The sequence below is a fragment of the Pongo abelii genome, chromosome 10, assembly GCF_028885655.2.
Source record: "Pongo abelii isolate AG06213 chromosome 10, NHGRI_mPonAbe1-v2.0_pri, whole genome shotgun sequence".
In the NCBI taxonomy this organism is placed as follows: Eukaryota; Metazoa; Chordata; class Mammalia; order Primates; family Hominidae; genus Pongo; species Pongo abelii.
In genome coordinates, this window is record NC_071995.2 from 96,668 (window position 1) to 116,912 (window position 20,245).

Here is a 20,245-nt window from a genome sequence, read left to right on the forward strand (position 1 = left end):
GAATGATCTATTCAGAAGCTTCTGGAAGCGTTAGCCCTTGCCACAGAGGACCTGGTTTATTTAGTGTTTCTATCAGGAACTGCCACAATTGTCTTGAGGTCTCACTCCCAGAGGAAACCCAGCATGAACAGCCTTCCCACCCCAAGTTTCGTCACGGATGAAGGAAGGAGCAGGACCAGACGCTCTTTAGGGTCCCTTAGAGCCCCAGAATTCTTGTGTTCCAGGGAATCCCCCGGCAGAATAGATGGCTGCGAGCAAAAGAGGCGAGTGTGGCCCCTCCTCAGCAGGTCTCTAGATGAACCCCAGCCTCTGGAAGGCCTGGACCTGGGGAAAAAGAATTCGCGTCCCTTCAGGGCCCCACGCCTTCCTCTCCTCCAGCACATTTCTCTTTTTCTTGGCCCCACCTTCCCTTTTTCTGCTTCCTCTCTGCTAGCCTCTCCCCTTCTCTTCCTTTCTTTTCTGTTTCTCTTCTCCTACAGGTCCCACCGCACCTTCCCAGTATCGCTGCTTCCCCTTCGCCTACTTCTCAGTCTGGCCAGTCAGATTCACCGTCCTTCTCGGGTCGCCTGCGTTATCTTGCTTTCCTCCCACGCCCCGACACAGGCTCCCTCTCGCTGGCCTCCTCCCTCTCCTCTCTGCCCTGCAGGCAGCAGAGCCTTCTATGACGCCAAGAGGCAGGGAGGTGGGGTGGCGAGGAGTTGGGGAGGCCTGGAGGTAGGGGGTGGGGTGGGGGTGGGGCCTTGCGCAGGCGCCCCGCCCCGCGATGCGTGTGTGAAGGTCGGGGTGGCGGTGACGCGGCGCCGGCGCGGGGAGGGAGGCTGGGCCTGTGGGAGAGGGAGGCGAGCCGACCACTGGGCTGCTGGGCTCCCGCGCCCTCGCGCTCCCCGCCGCCAGCCCAGGCGCAGGCAGGGCGCAGGCGGCGGCGGGCGGCATGGAGAGCCTGCTGGAGAATCCTGTGCGCGCCGTGCTCTACCTCAAAGAGCTCACGGCCATCGTGCAGAACCAGCAGAGCCTCATCCACACCCAGCGAGAGCGTATCGACGAGCTGGAGCGGCGGCTGGACGAGCTGAGCGCTGAGAACCGCAGCCTGTGGGAGCACCAGCAGCTGCTGCAAGCCCAGCCTCCGCCCGGGCTCGTCCCCCCGTCATCCGCCCCGCTGTCGGCCGCTCCGGCCACCGCTCCGGCCACCGCTCCTGCCGCCGCCGCCAGGGCCCAGGAACCTTTCCAGGACAAGGGACAGCGCTCAGCAGCCGCGCCACAGCCCGCGCCCGATCAGCCGCCGCTTCAGCACCACGGACAGCTCCTGGAGCAGCCCCAGCGTGGCCCTGGCAGCAGGGCTCACACACCCCAGTCGCCCCACAAGCATCTGGGGACACAGGGGGCCGTGACTGACAAGGAGAAGGAGCGTCCCCCGAGTTGCTGCGCTGCTGCCGGAGCCCTCCTTCAGCACAAATCCCCCTCCGCCCTCGGCAAGGGCGTCCTGAGCAGGAGACCTGAGTGAGCGGGGAGAGGAGATGGGAGCAAGGGAAGCAAGTGGGTGTGAGGGAGAGACGGGGACGTTGGGTGCGTAGGAGTCTAAAGGACCGGAGTGATGTGGCCTGAAGGCGCCAGAAGTGTGCAAAGGAGATTTTGGGTAAATGAGGGAACGATATCCGTGCTTGAGAAGGTTTTGGGGAAGGTTGGAGCAAAAGGGAGTAACCAGACCATTAGTAGGAGCAAAGGAGGAAGGAAGTGGGTGTTAAGCGATTGGTGATACTGGGAACTGACAGCATTTAAAGGGAGTTAGGCTGGGATGAAGTTCGAGTGAAGATTAAACTGTAGAAAAGAGAACCATTGAAGGAATCTTTTTAAGTGAGAAAAAATTTGGAAGGAAGTTTGGGTAGTAAAAGTATTTGCATGGAGACTGAGATGTGAGAAAAGCTGAAGGCTTGGAAAGAGGCATGTGAAGAGCTTTAAAAAGGCTGGGGCCCAGGAAGAGTAGGACTGGGGTAGAGGGGAATCCAGGAGGCCGGGGACAAACCTGAAAAGCAGGAGTGATGTGGGAAACCAAGGGAGCTGGAGGCAGAGGAAGAGAAAATGTGGCTCTTTAGCTGTTGAAGTGGGAGTCACAGCTAGGAGTGGCTCATTTAGGGAAGCTTTCTCTTCTCTGACCTGAGTGGGCACCCTTCCTCTGAATTCCCGCAGAGCCAAAGAGGTGCAAGGGAACATCCCATCAAACCAGTGGAGGACTCAGGCATGGCTTGAGGGCTCAGTCTGGTTACAGCTTTTTCCTCCAACTCAAGGAGGGTTTTTCATACAGGGTGTTTGGCCGTTGTTGAAAGGGAACAATGACATGGGGGACAGTTGGCAGATGGAGTTGGTATTCAGATGTCATGCCTGTTTAAATCTCCCTGTTAAGGCCAGCAACTGCAAACCTGATTTTCCCTGGTTATCTGGTGATCACTGAAATCTTGTCTTGGGTCCTGAGAGAAATGTTAACCTCTCAGTTCCTAGAACTTCAAGCTCTTTCTTCACTCAGGAGGTCCATGAACTAGGAATACAGGAAGAAGATATGAAAGTGTCTGGGATGTTCTCTCCTCTGTACTGGAAAGGCTGTGGCCATGTCCGCTTCTTTTCTCTGATAGGGAAAGTGATGGAGAGCTAAATAAACAACAGTTCAAGGGAAATTGTCCCTGGTCAGCACCTGACCTTGACAGTGGTGCTGCATAAGGGAATGGGGAGGGGGAGGTAGAGCTGAGAATCTCATCTTCATCCAGGTGCATTAAGTCTGGGAGATACTCGTGAATATTTGCTGTATTCCTTCAAAACTCATTTTCTTTTACCATCTGTGGTAGAGTTAGAGAAGTTGGGTTAGGGCAGGGTAGCTCACAGAGTACGTTGATCAAAACCACGGGATCTAAGAGGTGAAGGTCTAACATCATCTGGCTTGGCAGACTTAAAACATTTGATTCAAGTCCCAAAAAGATACAGTTTTCTACCCCAACTCCCTCAAAACCCCTTTGTACTTAGTTCAGTTTCACATTTTTATTTTTATTTTTTCCTTATCTGGCATAAAAAGCAGAAAGTCAGTTTTCCCTCAATGCCCAAGGTTCAGCAAAAGGCAACATGGTTCCAAGATACTAAGTGGTCTTTTCCCCCACACGAGGGGGTGAATTTTTCCAGTCCCCTTCCCTGAGGGCAGCCACAGCTACCTGGTCATTATGATTTCTCTCCTCATGACCTTTGGTGTCTCCTTTCTCTCCCACAGCATCTCCACTTTCTTTGCATCTCTTCAAGGCACTGTGTGGCCAAGAAGAGTTAAGGAAAGATTATTTTTCTTAGACAAAGACATTGCCATGGCCTTCAGAGTGGCCTACGGAACACAAACCTTTTCACTCAGTTGGTCCTGCTAGGAATCCCGGGATTTAGGAATCATCTGGGCTCCTGTCCAGCCCCACATGTCAATTCTGGAGAGGAATTGTAACATCCTCATCTTTCCTTCTCACCTGTCCTGCTTTTGCTTCCCAAAGGAGCAGAACAAAAATAAGAAATAATTAGCATGGTGGAGCAGAGTGGAAGTTATTGGAATCTTTCACTTAGAAAGTTGCCCCAGGCACTTAACAGTAATGCCTTACTTTCTTCAGATTCTCCAGCTTTTTCTCCTGCTCCCCAAGCCTGCACACCCAGAAACATAGAGACCATAGATGTGCCCGCCTCCCCTCATCCCTGCAGCTCTCTTTCCTTGGATGTGAAAACATGGTAATCTTGGCTGGTTGAATATCTTCTGGACCACTCATTTCTTTCCCCACAGTGGCCCAGCTTCAACCCAAATTTCCCCACAGAGCTCAGGACAGAATCACAATTGCTAATGACACGTTTGGTCCTACCCTGCTCTCTGCCCGTGGCCTGTTTTGTATGTTTGTTCTCCTCTGCCCATAGTTGTCTATGATGCAGGACAAGATGGAACCAGCAGGCAGAGAGAGATCTCCATGGAGAGGAGAGGTGAGGAGGAGGAGAGCAGAGCCAGTAGCCCCCTCCCTGGTATTGCTCCTGGGGAGCTCCCTGCAGAACTGGTTCTCTACTGGGAGTGCTCAAGCGAGAGGAAGAGATGGCACATTGGGTCTTCCGATTGTGGGTTTCCTGTGAATCCTCCCTCATTCTTCTTCTGGCCTCATTTCAGCAAGAACGCAGCCCCAATGAGGTGGCTGAAGAGTGGGTGAGGGTTTCCAGAGGCCAGGCACTCTGGTAGATGCATTATAACCTCACACAGTTTGACTTTTATCCCCAGAACTCCTCTTCCTACCCGATTCCAGGAGCGGCAGAAGCCCTAGAGAACTGGGACTGGAAAATAATGAATCATTTAATTGCCATCTTATCTGCATTAATACATAATCTGGCCTCTCTCCCTCCTTCAGCTGAGGGAGACACAAAGGTGGTGGTCTTGGAGGTCAGTCCAAGAAAGCAGCAATGTGTGGGTGAGTGAATGCAGAGATATTATGGAAGAAAAACATTTGAAGGGTTAAAATTATTTCTCTGCATGCTTCTTGATTCTTGCTAAGCTCTGACCCCCACTGCTTTTGCCTCTTAATGAAAGCAGCAAACATAGCTTCCTCCTCTTTATTTTTTCAATCAAGGCTCACGGAATCTACAGAGTTTATTACTATCCATTTCCTGGCTGGTGCCAGAACCTCAACTTGACCTGACAAATCCTCCTGCCGTGGAAGCACATGAACTTATCTGAAGCTGCTGGCTTCAGTGGCTTCTAAGCACATTTGCCCAACCACCAGTCATGCATTTAGTGTCCATGGATGACAGGGCTTGTCCATGTCTCCAAGGCCACAGGCAGATGATTGCTGGAGGATAAATTCTTGCATCCCAATTCAAATTCATCTCCTACTCCAAATCCCAACCTCAGTATGACTATGAAGTCTGAAGGGCTCCACAGCTCCTGTCTTCTCTCTGTTACATTGTTTCTTCCTTTCACATCCCTCCTCTGCCTCACTACCCTTTTTCCTTCCTTCTCTTCTCCCCTTCTACCTCTCCCTCAAACACTTTATCTCTCCCATCTTCTCTTCCTTCTATCCTTCTTCCACATAAGCTACACAGGGAAATCTCTTTCCTCTCTACCCTTATCCTTTAAACATGAAATCAATCTTGAGTATCTTTTGAGCTCCCTGTTCTCATACTGACTGGAGGCTGGGGACGGCTAGAAGAGTTCTGGATGTGCTTTTTAGCCTGATTTGTCTAAGATGCTAATGGGAACTGGGATCTCTGCTCCTATTGAGTCAGAGTTGCATGCTTGAAGGTGATAGCTCATGACTGGCCCATCCTGGAAACTATTAAGAAAGAAAGTGTGAAGGTCTATCAGTCAACTATATGGATCAAGTGTCCAGTCTATTCAAAACCCTGCACTCAGTGCTGTGGAAAGATTGGAAAGAAGCAAATGGTCCTTGCTCAAAATAAATGAGACACACATCTAGAAAGGTCTAAACAAGGGTAAGCATATTGCAGCTGCCTAGAGCAATCCTCTATCAGAACAGCACAAGGTAAAAAGGGTGAGTATACAAATCATGTTAAGAGCCAAAGAGCAGATTTTCTTCATTGAAGTCAAAGGTTTATGTCAGAATTGTAAGAGGCAAGGATAGCTGGAAAGGGAACAGAAAGTAGAAAATTCAATCCATGGAGATACCTGTTTTGCATGTCTATTTCATTCCAGCCTCTGATGATACAGCCCCCCGCTCATCCTAAGCCCCTCCCCATGAGGCCAAACCCTATCACTACGTGAGGACAGTCTCAACACACAGGGACTTTGTCTACCTTGTGCCCAGAAGGCCTGGTTGCTGAGGTGGCATCGTATGGCCCATGCTCATCAATCTGCCTATCCTCTTGTTCTTCCACTATCCCCAGCAGGGAGAGAGTTTCTAGTCTAAGAAATGGGGCCAGGATGAAGGCTCACTGGCAGAAGGGAGTGTGCGTCTTTTTGTTCATATCTAGAATCTGGCATAGTGTGGCCACTTGCAAAGATTTGCTGCCTTTTGCCTTTCTGAAGGCCTAGGTCACTGCTCTTCCTTTCTTTTCATCCAAAAATAATGCATTTAATAGAACCAAGTCATCCCCTGATCTCTGGGAAACCCTGATTGTCTCACTCCTTCTTACCAGCCTCCATGCCGTGTTCCATACCAGCTCCCTCTTTCCTCCCTCCCAATCTCTCCCCAGACCAACACAGTGAATGCCACAGGGCCTCACAGAGGCATCCTGGTACATTTTCCCGCTGGCCCAAAACCAAGCAAAAGAAACAACAGTTGGTCCTGCTGATTCAGCAAATCTCTGTGCAGCCTGAGTTTCAAAGGTCACTTATGAGAAAAGGCAGCTGGGGTCAGGGCTGGATGGAGAGGGAATGGAAGGGAGGGTAACATTAAAAAAGAGGGAAGGGCTGGGACAAACATCGGGGCTCACAATCTGGAAGGAGACTCAACTCCTGAATTTACACACCATGTAAAGATTTTTAGACAAGCTGCCTTGTTGGGAAGCCTGAACATCTTTTTTCACTGGAGCCTAAGCATATCTCAGTGACCCTGGGCACAAGGCAATGGCAGCTTAGTAAGGAGTTCTTAGTAAGAGGCCCTGGGGACACTCTCACTGCACCTAGCAGATTCTCAAATGTGAGGCCATCTGGCAGGGTTTCCAAGGCTTGGGCCACTGCAGCAACTTGCTCCTCTGCTTCTGGAAAAGCACAAAGTGCAGGTTTCCACAAAGGCTCCAAAGGGTTGCTGATTTCCATGGAAGAAAGGGGTGGTCATCTTTATTTCAGTCAATGAGGGCATTAACGAAAAGAAAGGGAATCAGGGCCAGGTGTGGTGGCTCACGCCTGTAATCCCAGCACTTTGGGAGGCTGAGGCGGGCAGATCACAAGGTCAGGAGATGGAGACCATCCTAGCTAACATGGTAAAACCCCGTCTCAACTAAAAAAATACAAAAAAATTAGCTGCGCATGGTGGCGGGCACCTGTAGTCCCAGCTACTCTGGAGGCTGAGGCAGGAGAATGGCGTGAACCCAGGAGGCAGAGCTTGCAGGGAGCTGAGATCGTGCCACTGCACTCCAGCCTGGGTGACACAGCGAGACTCCATCTGAAAATAAAAAAAAAGAAAGAAAGAAAGGGAATCAGGAGTAAGTCAAGGGCAAAGCTAAATCTTTCAGGCTGAAAGGAATTTCAGGTAACCACTGGATCACACAGTGTTCAAGATCTAGGTGGTTGAGAACATGGGCTTTGGGCAAGCACACCTGGGGAGAAATCTTGATACCTCCACAGCTGTGAGACCTCGCCTTCATTGTTTACTTTCTTTTAGCCTCTGTTTTTCCACTTATAAAATGGGGGAAATATCTACCTTAAAGACTGTTGTAAAGTTTTAAAAATTACATATAATTTATTTAGTACTGTTTGGGGTATATAGTAAGTGCTCAATAAATTGCAGTATTTCTACAGATAAAGAAACCAAGATGGGCAGATCAGTTGAGGTCAGGAGTTTGAGACCTGCCTGGCCAACATGGTGAAACCCTGTCTCTACTAAAAATACAAAGTTAGCCAGGGATGGTGGCCAATAGTAGTCCCAGCTACTCCGGAGGCTGAGGCAGGAGAATCACTTGAATCTAGGAGGCTGAGGTTGCAGTGAGCTGAGATTGCGCCATTGCACTCCAGTCTGGGCGACAGAGCAAGAACTCCATGCCCCCCAAAAAAAAGAAAAAGAAAAAGAAAAAGAAACCAGGGCCCAAGAAAGATAAGAGGTTCACCTGTTGTCAGATGACAGTGACAGACTAGAATGCAGGTTCACGGTTTCTTCTACACTGCCAGGCCACCTTTCTACATATGCTCTATTCTCATTTACCCTCTACCTCTGGCCCATGTGCACCCAAGCCATTCCAGACACAGGAATGTTGAGTGTACCTTGAAAAGCAACCAGCAGCACAAATCCACCATCCCTCTGTGATCTCTAATGCTGTCTCACAAATTTCTAGTTGGCAAAGGCTTCTTGAAACCCAACTAAAACCTCTTCTGTTGCATTTTAAGATTATTTGCACTTCTCTTAAGGATACCAAGAGATCTGAGTTATCACCCGATGCCCCGTGGTGAGAACAATCACCCCATTTCCTAATTAGCAAAATTACAGTCTCATCTAGGAGAAGGTACACTGACTTGTCAAGGACAAAAGTGGAGAGTGAGAAGGGAAATGGCATCTGAACCCAGGAAGTGCTTCCCACTTCTTCGGAATGAGGCTGAATCAATTTCTCCAAGTTCCTCCTTCCTAGGGATGGAAGGTAGACCTGTACTTTTCTGGACTCTGAGGTCAGAAAGCTGAAAAAAACAACAGGGAGGGACTAAGAGGCCTGATGTGTGGTTGTGGGTTTTCTTCTCTTAAAGACTTTTCTTACATGAGATATCTTCCAGGAAAATGAAAACAAATGAAAAAGAAAAGATGGTGGCCTCCTAAAATTCTCTCCCAGGGTGTTTGTGACTGTGAGGCCACCACAGGCAAAGACTGCTGATGTGTGTGTGTGCTGGGGTGGAGGTGGAGGGCAGACTGTTTTGCTGTTGCTCTTTGGTTGGAATAAGGGATCTGGGAGGGTTATGTAACTCTTCAAGACTGGTGTGTGTGCTGAGCGGCACCTTTCTTCCCCGGCAGGTGGGCTGCTATGGTGATGTGGGCAGCCTGTCCAAGTCCCTGCCCAGAGAAGGGCCCCATGCTCTGTGCTGGCATCAGACCATTCCCTCTAAGCCACAGCTTCAGGGGCTAGAGGCTTTTACGAGCTGGGCCACGGTCTCCTAGCCCCATTGGGGAGTTAACCAAATATCAGAGCTAGAAGGATTCTTTAAGGTAACCTGTTCAAACTTCTCATTTGGCAAATGAGAAAACTAAGGCCTGAGAAGGAAGTGACTGTTGCTTCCAAACTAGCTAGTGTCAGAACTAGGTTTAGAGCTCAGATTTTCTTAACTCTTCATCCACTGCTCTCAACATTATGTGATGATGGACCAAAAGAGCCAGTCAGGGCTGCTTCACGGGTGTGCGAGGCCAAACTTGCAGCTAGTCCCACAACCCCAAGGAGGTCCCTGTGCCTTCCAGAATATCTCGACTATGCTAATAATTCCACAATCAGAGATGACGTTAGGTACTTCAAGGTTATCCTCCTTGTCTAAATGCAAATTCTTCTAGGAAGGGGGAAAAATCAACACATTTAGCCTTATCAGTCTTTTATACTTTAGTGTGAAAGAGTTTATTTGAGCAATTTCCCAGAGAAGGGTTTGGTAAGAGGGGAGGATACTGTGGTAGCAGTGGTTAACTAAAGGCCAGGGAAGGAGGCTGCTAAGGAGCTGAAGGGCTCATGAGGGAGGCAGTTCAGAGTCTAAATGTATTTTTAGCTCAACTAAATTCTACAGAGAATTGGAATTGCCTTGTTTGGCTCTGATAAGGAAAGGGGAGGGACACAGGGCACTTCCACTGACTGGTCATGGAATAGTAAGTCTTTGGGCTGTAGAAGGGATACTTTCCCAAAGAACTTCATGTGTGGAAGTCATAAAGCAAGAAGTTAAAGAGCATCATGATGTGCGATAAGCTTGTTTGCTCCTTTCTAGGATCTTAAAATAATTTTTTGGATGGTGAAATGTCACATGACTCTGTTGGGGTTTGCTATGGGGCAGGAAGATGTGGGCAGGAAGAGCTGGCAGGCAGCAGAGGTTGGTGTCGCACGAGCCTGAAGGGGATGGGAGATGAGAGTCAAACTCAACACCTAGAAGGTGCATGATAAATACTGGTTGAATACATAAACTCTCCGTCTGTAGGGCCCAGGCAGGCTCATGGATTGTTGAGTGGAGGTGGGTTGTGGTATCAGGGCTGAGGAAGAGTTGGGCAGAACGGAGGACCCCTGGGTCCAAGAGCACAGCTCACTGTCCTGCAGCTGAGCTCATGTGGAAAGCTGGACTCAGAGGCTCGGCTCTTCAGGCTGGTTGGGGTGCGAGAGGGATGAAGGATGAGGGGAAGACTGCCCCCAGCAATAAACAGAACCGACCCCAATCCTAGCTATGAGCAGGGAGAGCCCTCTACTCCCTCTGCCCCCAGCCTCTGACCAGTCTGTCAGCCTGGGAAGCTGCATTAAGAACAGATCTCTGCAGTGAGCGTTTCATCACACATGCACACACACACACACACATACACACACGCGCACGGCCTTGTCAGCAGGTGGACTGAGAAATGGGCAATGGGCCTATGAAGGCAGGAGGGAAAGGAGGCTTGCATTGTGGCCATATCTCTGGGGGAAAAAAGAGGAAAGAGCTGGATTCCGGGGTCATGAACCAGCAGCACCCAGATTCCAGGCCCCTTACTCCTATCTCTCAACCAGGGAGGATCAGCTGTGTTCAGGGAAGTGTCAATACCGTGACGGGAGGGTGAGCAGGTGGTGCACAGGCGTTTGTGGACCTGAGTGGGCACGACTCTGCGTGGGCAACTGTGTGTTACTGACTTGGGCTGGGGGAGTTGGAGGACAACCCACACTATACTGAAGATGCATAGGCTTCACAGCAAAGATCAGCATAGCTTTATCTCAGTATCTCCCAGTGACCCCTGGCCTGGTCACACCATCAGCACTCCCGGTTCCTTCTCCTTTCTCTGCATGAAGTGTTTCATCTCCATTGGCTATACCCAGATCCTCCTGGGTCTTCCCCTCTGTAAAATGGGGCAAGTCTACCACGCCTCCATACCCACTCTGTCTGGAGCATGCAGGAGACCAGGCCCCAGAGGAGTGAGCTCCTGGGAAGAAGGCTGTGTGGAAGGGGACAGGCACAGGGGCTGTGCCACTGGAACTCTATGGAGGTATAGTGTCTGGAAGCTCAGGTACAGGGCGGCGAGACACACAGAAAGCTGTAGTGTGATTTTCCCTGCAGGATATCTTGGCCTAGCTGTGGCCAGGGCCTGGTGCCAATGACCTCTCAGGTCAAACCAGCCAACCACTTGCCTCCAATCAGGAATGCACGCCCCATCACAGGCAGAGAGACAAGGGAGTTCCACAATTTCTTCCTTGATGAATGATTCCTATCTACCACAATTTTCATTCAATGCATCAAATCAACCAATGATTATTTAAAAACAGCAGCTACAAAACCTCGGCAAAGCGGGTGGGAATTTCCTGCTTGGGTCTAGTCTCCGTGTTTCCTGTGCATAGCCTGGTCTTTACCCTGGATGCTTCCGAACGGGCATCATCTGGCATCTCTGACATTCTTGACGCTGCTTAACGCATGGTAAGAACCCATCAGAGAAAGCCAAAGGGATTTCCAGAGACAGGTAGAGGCACTGCGCTGGGCAGCACCAGGGAGGAATATTATCTTTTCAAGCAGCTGGACTCTGACCTAGAAGCCGGAACTCCTGAGTACTGAGGTCAGCACCTCTCTCACACACCCCCAGCCATAAGCGTGAGGCAAACCCCTCCCCTTCTCTGGGCCTTGATTTCCCCTCCTGCTCAATGGGGACGTTCTTGGTCCTCCTTCTGCCCACTCTACCAGGTCGCCAAGTCTGGCGAAGCAGAGCTGTCTGGGGGTCACCGCAGCAGGAAGGACCGAGCTTAGATACGAAAAAAGACTTCTAAATGGCAAGAGCCACAGAAAGGACGCTCCAGCTGGCTCAGGAGAGGGGGCTCTCTCCCTTTCAAGAACAAAAGGTGGCCCTGGGGCAGAACGAGGTAAATTCTGCAAGGACTTCCACATCTAAGACCCTAGAGATCTCCAGTCGGCTCCCTCCGACCATGAATGCGTAAAACCCGGGAGCAGCAGGAGGGGAGGGCTGGGGTGCAGCTGGCCTCCCTGGGGTGTCCCCTCAGTCCCTCCGCCCCCGACCCTCGCCGGGCCAGCCTGGCGAAAGCCTTTCCTCCTCTGTGCGCGCTCCCCGGGCTCCTCCGTGGGGAGGGAACGCGGAATCGGGATCTCGGCTGCGTGGCGGGCTGGCTAGCAGCCGGCAGGCGAGAGGGAATCTCCCGGCCCACGCGCCCCCTCCCAGCGTCCAGCCTCACGCTTCCTCACGGGGGCGGCGGCGAGGACCCGCACCCCGGCGCGGGGAAACCGCGTGCCCACAGCCTCCCCGCGCGCCCGCCCCCGCCGCGCCGGCCCGCCCCGCCCCGTTGAGGAAGGCGGCTGCTGAGTCACCCACTAAGGGAAGCGCCGCCCCCGCGCCCCTCGTCCCCCGCCCCCCGCCCCCCGCGCGGAGCGCTCCCCACCGCCGCTGCCCGCTCCCACGCAGCCTCCCGCCCACGGTGTCTGGGGCCTCCCGGCGCAGGGCGCCGCCTCCTCCCGCGTTCCCAGCCCGGGGAGCAGCGGGGCCCCGGAACTTCCCAGGCCTTCGGGCTGGGTGCTGGGTGCTGGGTGCTGGGTGCTGGGTGCTGGGTGTGCGCCCCTCCTCGGCCTCCGTGGGCCGCAGCCAGGGCTAGTGTGATGGTGTGAGTAGATTCCCTTGGAGAAGAAGGGGACATTGAGGCGGGGGCGGCTAGGAGGGGTCGGGGATGAGGACGGTGACACCGAGGTACAAATTCTACTCAGCATCCACATTTCCCGGTCTTCCTTGTACCCAAGACACCTCAGCAAAAAAATAAATTTAAAACTCCCAGCCTTATCTTAGCCTTCCATGTTTATATTTGTGCTTTATCGCATCACAGTCTTAGAATTCCCAGGGCTGTAGGTCTCCTTAGCCTACGGTGCAGCATAATAGTTCTGAGTAGGGCCCTGGGTTTGAATCTCGACTCAGTCGTTTACTAGCTGTGTGATCTCAAGCAGTGAGAGCCTCGCGTTTCCCGTTCGTAAAATAAGAAATACGAATAGTACCACCCTCCTGAGATTGCTGGAAAATTCAGGGGTGATGCCAGTAAAGCGTCAGGCAAGCCAAGTGCCTGGCATGCAGTGAGGGCTCGGCGCGTGGTAGTTGCTGTCATTTTGGGACCCTTCCAGTGGCAGAAAGTGCTCTTTGAAGGTGAGAGGCCTTACCGCCCCCCACCCTGACCCCAGCATCTTCTAAGGGGCTCTGAACAGGACTCCTTCCCTGTTTGATTTCACACCCTTTCAAATATTTGAAGGCAGATAGCCATCCTTCCCTTCCCTTGCCTTCCGGTCCACTGACACCCCTCCCCCATCTCCTTTCAGGAGAACATACCTGATCCTGGCACTTCCTGCTCCTCATGGTTCTGCGGGTGGCTCTGCTTCACCCGGGTCACTGCTCTCTGAGAACACAGGAGCTGGGAGTGAGCCCTGCAGCGCAGGGGCTGTGGCCAGACCAGCTTTGGGCACAGGGAGGCCCTCCCTCACCCCCTGCCTAGCTTTGGATGGTGGCTAGGGACCCACTGGCTTTCTCAGCCCCAGCCACAGATGGGACGTATCACACACGAGGTCAGCTAAAGCCTCAGGGCTCTTTCACTTGAAGGATTCTGGCTTCTGGCCACCTGTACTTGTGCAGGTGGCTTTTAACATATACACAAAATTGCTAATGTAATTTGCTTTTAATGTAATTCACCTTTTCCTTTCTTTAAGAGATGGTGACTGTGTCACCCAGGCTGGAGTACAGTGGCACAATCATTGCCCTCTGCAGCCTCGAACTCCTGGGCTCAAGTGATCCTCCCACCTCAGCCTCCTAAGTAGCTAGGACTACAGGCATGCATCACGACACCTGGCTAATTTTTTTTTTTTTTTTTTCTGTAGAGACGGAGGCCTCCCTATGTTGCCCAGGCTGGTCTCGAACTCCTGGCCCCAAGCAATCTTCCCAATTCAGCCTCCAGAGTAGCTTGATTTACTCTTTTCAAATAGACAATACATTGACCTAGTACAAGATTTAAAAGAAAAGAGTTTACAGTGAAAAGCATCTCCCCTATCCTTGTTTCCTAACCACTCGGATTCCTGCCCGCCCCACACCTTCCAGCAACCACTATTATTTCTCATGTCTTTCCAGCTATATGTACATTTAAGCAAAATCTTTATTTCTTTTTACAGAGATACTAGTATACTATATGCTGTTCTGCACCTTGAGTTTTGTTCCCTAATAATGTATCTTAGTGATCTTTCCTTATTAAATATAAAAAGAGCTGCCACATTCTTTTTTAATAGCTGCAAAATATTCCACTGTATGGCTGTGAAGCTAGGTCCTTTCTGCTGTCTGCTGAGAGTTTTGGAAGGCAAGTAATTATTTAAGGTGGGCTTTCTGAGGGCCAAAGGGGGAGGAAGCAGGTATTATTGAGCAGCTGCATTTGAACTTGCCTCTCCGGCTGACGTGCTGCTGCAGCCTCCTGTAGACATGGGTCAGTTGCAGCAGAAATACGATTCGGCGAGTGCTTCTCAGTCTGAAAACTCTAGCTTGGTTCACTTTTGCTCCCCGGGGCTCCCTTTGTTGTCAGCAGTCATCAAGTTTGGGGGAGCCATCAGGGTGTTATCATCTGGCTCAAAACCAGCTGAAGGTGAGTCCTACAACCACATCAATTTCTGGAAGCCTTTCTGGACCGATCTGATAAATAAATAGATGTTCTTATAGCCTCACTCCTTACTTTTCACCCCAGGTTGAGCACACACCAGTCCTTGCTAAGAACGAAATTAATTCTTTATTCTTGTGGCTTAGAAAAGCTTGTTTTCTTCTTTCTGTAAGTATATATTTTCCTGGCATCTGTATTCTTCCTTTCACTTAACAAATATTTATTATCTGCTGTGTGCCAGTTACTATTCTAGGCCCCGGGGTATAGCAGTGAACAAAAAAACTCCCAAATTCCTTTATGAAGCTTACAGACAAACAAGATCACTAATGAAAACTTATAGTGCATCTGATGGGATAAGTGCTCTGGAGAAAAAGCAGAGAAGAGACCCGGAGTAAAGGAATCTGCACTTTCAAACTGGGTGCCCTGGGGAGACAGCACCTGAGCAAAGTCCTGGAGGAGGGGAGGGGGGGAGTTCTGTGGCTGTCTGGGGACGGGCGTTCCTGGCAGAACGAACAGCTAGCACAGAGGCCAAGGGTGGGACCCTACCAGGTTGTTCAAGTAAGACAAGGGCCGAGAGCACAGGGAGAGGCGTCTGAGGCCAAGTCAGAGAGATTGTTGGGGCTTGGGAAGGTAGGAGGGTGCAGGGGCGTAGCAGATCTTGTAAGAGATTCTCAACTGGGATTTCCAGGTCCACCAGGGAGCATTTGGAAATGTGTGGGCACATTTTAGTTGTCACAATGGCTGGTGGGGCTTGGGTGAGGAAGGTTGTTGTTCTGTGGCATGCAGTGGTAAGGGCCACGTCAAACATCCTGCAGTCGGTGGGACAGACCACACAGTGAAGAATTTTCCTGCCAAAAATGCCCCTGTTTCTTGTTGAGGGCATTGGAGTCCGTTAGGAAGTGTCTGGCTTTTACCTTCAGAAAAACTAGGAGCCAGTGGATGACTTTGAGCAGAGGGTGCTTAAAAGGAACTTGAGATGCTGGTTTGAGAATAGACTGAAGAGGGAAGAAAGACAGAGGCAGGGAGTTCGGATAGAAGGTTGTTACATAGCCCAGGTAAGAGATTCGGGTAGAAGGTTGTTACGTAGCCCAGGTAAGAGATTCGGGTGGAAGGTTGTTACGTAGCCCGGGTGAGAGATTCGGGTGGAAGGTTGTTACGTAGCCCGGGTGAGAGATTCGGGTGGAAGGTTGTTACGTAGCCCGGGTGAGAGATTCGGGTGGAAGGTTGTTACGTAGCCCGGGTGAGAGATTCGGGTGGAAGGTTGTTACGTAGCCCGGGTGAGAGATTCGGGTGGAAGGTTGTTACGTAGCCCGGGTGAGAGATTCGGGTGGAAGGTTGTTACGTAGCCCGGGTGAGAGATTCGGGTGGAAGGTTGTTACGTAGCCCGGGTGAGAGATTCGGGTGGAAGGTTGTTACGTAGCCCAGGTAAGAGATGCTAGTAGCTTGGACCAGGGTAGTAGCAATGAAAGTATGATCTGCAGCGAAGACAACAGTACTTCCTGAGGGATCAGTGTGGGGTGTGAGACAAACGGGAGTTGAGGATGAGCTCAAGGTTTGGAGCCAAAGTTATTAGAAGGATGGGATGGAGAAGTCCATGGGGGCTGAGGAGGGTTTGAGTGTTTGACGGATGGCGTTTGAGACAGCTCTTAGATGTTTGAGAGGAGATGTGCAGTAGGCATTTGGAATGGGCTGGAGGTATAACTTTGGGAGGCTTTTAAAGCCTTGAGACTGGGCCATGCCACCAAGGAGTGACAACAGAAGATGAAAGAGGCCCAGGGCAGATCTGCAGTGCATACAACACTAAAAGGTGGGCATGGGAGCTGAGAAGGAGCACCCAGAGGGAGGAAAACAGCCAGGAGAAGCACCTAGTGTTCTGGCAAAGAGCGTTTCAAAGGCTGCTGAAATGTGGAGGATGCAGACTGAGAACTGTCCATTAGCTTTAGCAACATTCAGGTAATTGGTGACCTTGAAAAGCGTAGTCTTGGGAGTGGATTTGGAGGCTTGATTAGTGGGTTTGAGAGAGAAGGGAGGAGAGACTTTAGAGACAAATCAACCAAATAGAACATGTGGACCCTTGATCTGGCTTGATTTAGACAAAGCAATTGGAACTAGACATTTTTAAGACAGTTGGGGAATTTGAACATAGATGAAGTATTAGGTGATGTTAGAAAATTGTTAATTTAGTTAGGTATGATTATGATACTCATATCTTTTTAAAGTTCTTACCTATTAGAGGGATACATTGTGGGTGAAATGATATTTCTGGGGCTTGCTTTATAGTACTGTAGCAAAAAAGTTGGGAAGTAGAAGACTGGCAAAATATATGTTTGAAATTTCCCTAATAAAATGTGTAAAAGATGCCAGAATGGGAGGAATTGTAGAAAGCTCTGATGAGTTTTGCTATAAAGAGAAGCAAGGAAATGGGGTGACAGCTGAAGGGACGAAGCAGGTTCAAGACAAAGGATTGTTCTTTAAGATGGGAGAAGTCATAGCATGTTTGTTTCAGCAGCATGTCAGCTAACTACACATGCTGACCGTCCACCGCAGCAAAGGCCCTGTCCTAACTCCTGTAGGGAAACTGAGAATGACTACATCACTCCTGGAGGAAAGTCATCATTTAATGAAAGCTAACATGGACCATGCACTTACTGTGAGTGAGGCACGGTGTTAAGCACTTTACAAACTTTCTCTCAATGTGTCCTAATAACACCTTCCTGAGCTAGGCTCCATTCTGTATTCCAAGCAACATGAGGTTGCTTGTGCAGATTCACACTCAGCCAGTGTGACCCTGGCAGGCAGTGCTCCTAGCCTCTACTCTCCATGGCCACCCCGCAGACAACTACAGCAACATGCCTCCAAATCTCCAGGAGAAGTTTTTTCCAAATCCACATGGCCCAGCCTCAGCCCTGGAGACTGTTGTTCAGCAGGGGTTAGGGGAAAGAAGACAGCCACAAATGCTTGCAATGAGGCTCTCAGGAGGTTCTGACGCAGCTCCCTGCTGGAAAACCATTAGGATATATCAGCCTGGGCACACTCACTTATCATCGCATACACCAGGGTTCACACCGGTGCTGTGAGTAATTAGGCTGGCTGAGGCTAGGGAAAAAATTAAAATGTGATGAGCTGGGCTGTACAGGAGAAAGCAGAGGAGGGCAGCTGAGCGTGGCATTGTCATTTAGGGATGGGAAATTCTGTTTAGGCTCCTCAAGGGCAAGAATCATATGTATACATTCATTTTACAAGTATTTGTTGAGCACCTACGGCATGTCAGGGGCACAGGGATTCGCAGTGAACAAGTCAAACAAAGCCCCTGCCGTCATGGAGCTCCCATTCAAGAGGAGAAGGCAGATATTTAACAAGAAAATTCACACACATATAACAGAAATTCCCAAGGACTAGAAGAAAAGTACGGGGGTGGCTCGGGGGAAGATAGCTCTGAGGAGAAGTCCTCACTTAGGGGGTGGCATCTGAGCAGAGAGATGAAATAAAACAGAGCACGTGAAGACCTCAGAGGAAAGCATTCCGTGTAAAGGCCCTGGGGCTGAAGGAAAGGCATGTGTTCAAAGAACAGAAGAAGGGAAGGGGGGCCAGAGGGGAGCAAGAGAGAGAGGAAAGAGACAGGGACAGGAGATGGCGTCACAGTGGGCCTTCTGAGGGAGGAGTTTGTGGGGAGAGAGGTTGATGGGAAGGCGGGCGGGGGGGTGGGTTGAGCAGTGGAATGATGTGATCCACAATAGAAAACAGAGCTTAGGGGTTCAAAGGCAGAGAAGGGAGAGCAGTTCAGCAGGGAGCCCCGGAGCGCCGTGCACCCTCATTTGGTGTCCACTCATTTATCCAACCTTCCTTTCAACATCCACGTACTTGATTTCTGCTGTGTGCTCGACATTGCTGTGCATTTGTTATCCCATTTATCCACATGATACTGACGGGAAGATATTACAATCCCTACTTCACAGAGGCAAACTGAGGCTCAAAGAGGTTAAGGTGATCCACCCAAGGTCACACAGCTAAAGTGACATCTTCAGGATTCATGTGTGAGCCTCTTACACCCTGGCATAGCTGTCCTCACTGTAAGAGGAGTCCCCTGTGGTGTGGGAAGTGCTTCCCCCAGGCAAAGCCTAATCTGGGACAGAGACCATTGTTCAGGAACAGAAAAGCTGGTGGCATCGTGCCCATATGACAGTTGTTCACGTTGCTGCAGCTCTGAATTTGGCCCGTGGCCCACTCATCTCAGTGCCCAGCCTGGCAGGACTGGGCTTGATGACTGGCAGAGTACCACCCACGTGTAGCCACAAGATGAATGGTTTACAGGTCCCCATGGGACATCACATCCCTGCGTGGCCCATATGGTCAGGAGGGTTCACATAGTGGACAAAACATCCTTGTTCTCAGCTCTGCATGTGTGCATGTATGCATGCACATGTGTGCACAGGCAGGGTTGTATGTGAGAATATGTATGTGTGTATGTATGTATGTATGCATTTACAAATCCAGGAGTGTGCACACATGTGCAGGATGGTGTGTGCATAGGTTTGGGGCATTTATTTAGGACCTATGTGCATTGTTATAAGAGCTCTGAATGAGTGCATGAAGTGAAGCATGCATGTATATGTGTGTCCACCAGGAGGTACGGTTGTATGTTTGTGTGTACACATCTTTGTGCACCCAAGCAGGTGTGTATGAGTATGTTGAGCATTTGGGTTTAGCAGATTCACCAGAAGCAAACAGCTGTTTTTGTGGGTACGTGAGGTACCTAAGCAGTCTATGCTAGGTCAGTTGAAGCTCTGGAATTGGGGATTGGCTGGGTAGGTTTTGATGTTTCTGTCAAACTTCAAGAGTCTGACTGTGCTATGAAGGGCAAGATCAAGCCTCTTCCACTCACAGCCCAGAGGCCGCCTCCTCTGCAGATGCCTGGGGTCAAAGGGTGCAGTGAGAATGGATGCCAGAAGCAGAGCAGCAAGAAAAGTCAGAGCTGTGGGTCCTCGGGAGGTCGTCAAACCTCCGTTAGCCTCAAATGGCATTAATAATAATAATGACATTAATTATCATTAGTATAATATTTTTCCATGGGATTACTCTTAGGATGTTCAGAAATGTTTTTTAAATCAGAAACATGCATAAATGCGGTGTTGCTATTGGTCAGGACTTGCCTTCACCATTCCTGGAGAAACACTGCGTGCCCACAGCTGATGAAGGGTGGGTTAGGAATGCTGTGGAAGCATGCTGCCCTGGCGATGTGAGGCAGGACTTGGTGCGGAGCAGCCTCAGAGCCTGGCAGAGGCCCAATGGCCTTGATCCGTCCTCTCAAGCTGGCCTTGCCTAGCTGCCAGGCACCCATCTGCCAGGTAATACAGAGATCTCTTGTGAGGGAAGCTGGCAGGATGCAGCCACGGGCCCAGCTCTGCAATTCGTGCTATGCTGCCATGCCTGGCACTAGGAGCCCTCTTGGCTCCCTGCAAAGTCTGCTGGAGTTCAAAGAACTAGGCCTCAAGCTGGGCAACTAAATGGCTCTGGCATTTCTGACAGTGCCACCCTGCTGGGCAGGAAGAGCAAGAGTGGCATGGAGCTCGAGGACTGACAGGAAGCTGTCACTGTTCTGGGACTGGGCTGAGTGGCGGGGTGAGCATGGCCAAAAAGGAAGCTAAGGCCTCCTGGCACGCTTAAGTTATAGCCTGGGTTTCCTGTTCTGAGTTAAGCTCACCCAAGACTGCCAGGTAGATGCCGAGGCTGTGATATTGAGCAAATATCTTAAACTCTCTGAGCCTCCTTATCTGTAAAATGAGGA

The 20,245-nt window shown here is 50.6% G+C and overlaps 1 protein-coding gene across 7 annotated transcripts in view; it reads left to right on the forward strand.

Annotated features, from left to right (window-relative positions):
* Positions 1-802: 802 nt before the first annotated feature.
* The window catches only part of IQSEC3 (IQ motif and Sec7 domain ArfGEF 3), a 112,990-nt gene continuing 93,547 nt past the window's right edge, over positions 803-20,245 (forward strand). For all 7 annotated transcript variants that reach the window (XM_054526627.2, XM_024256867.2, XM_054526628.1 and 4 more), the window contains exon 1: positions 803-1,497. In XM_054526627.2, coding sequence (XP_054382602.1) covers positions 932-1,497 — 566 coding nt within the window. In that variant the 5' untranslated portion in view covers positions 803-931. The remainder of the gene's footprint in view (positions 1,498-20,245) is intronic.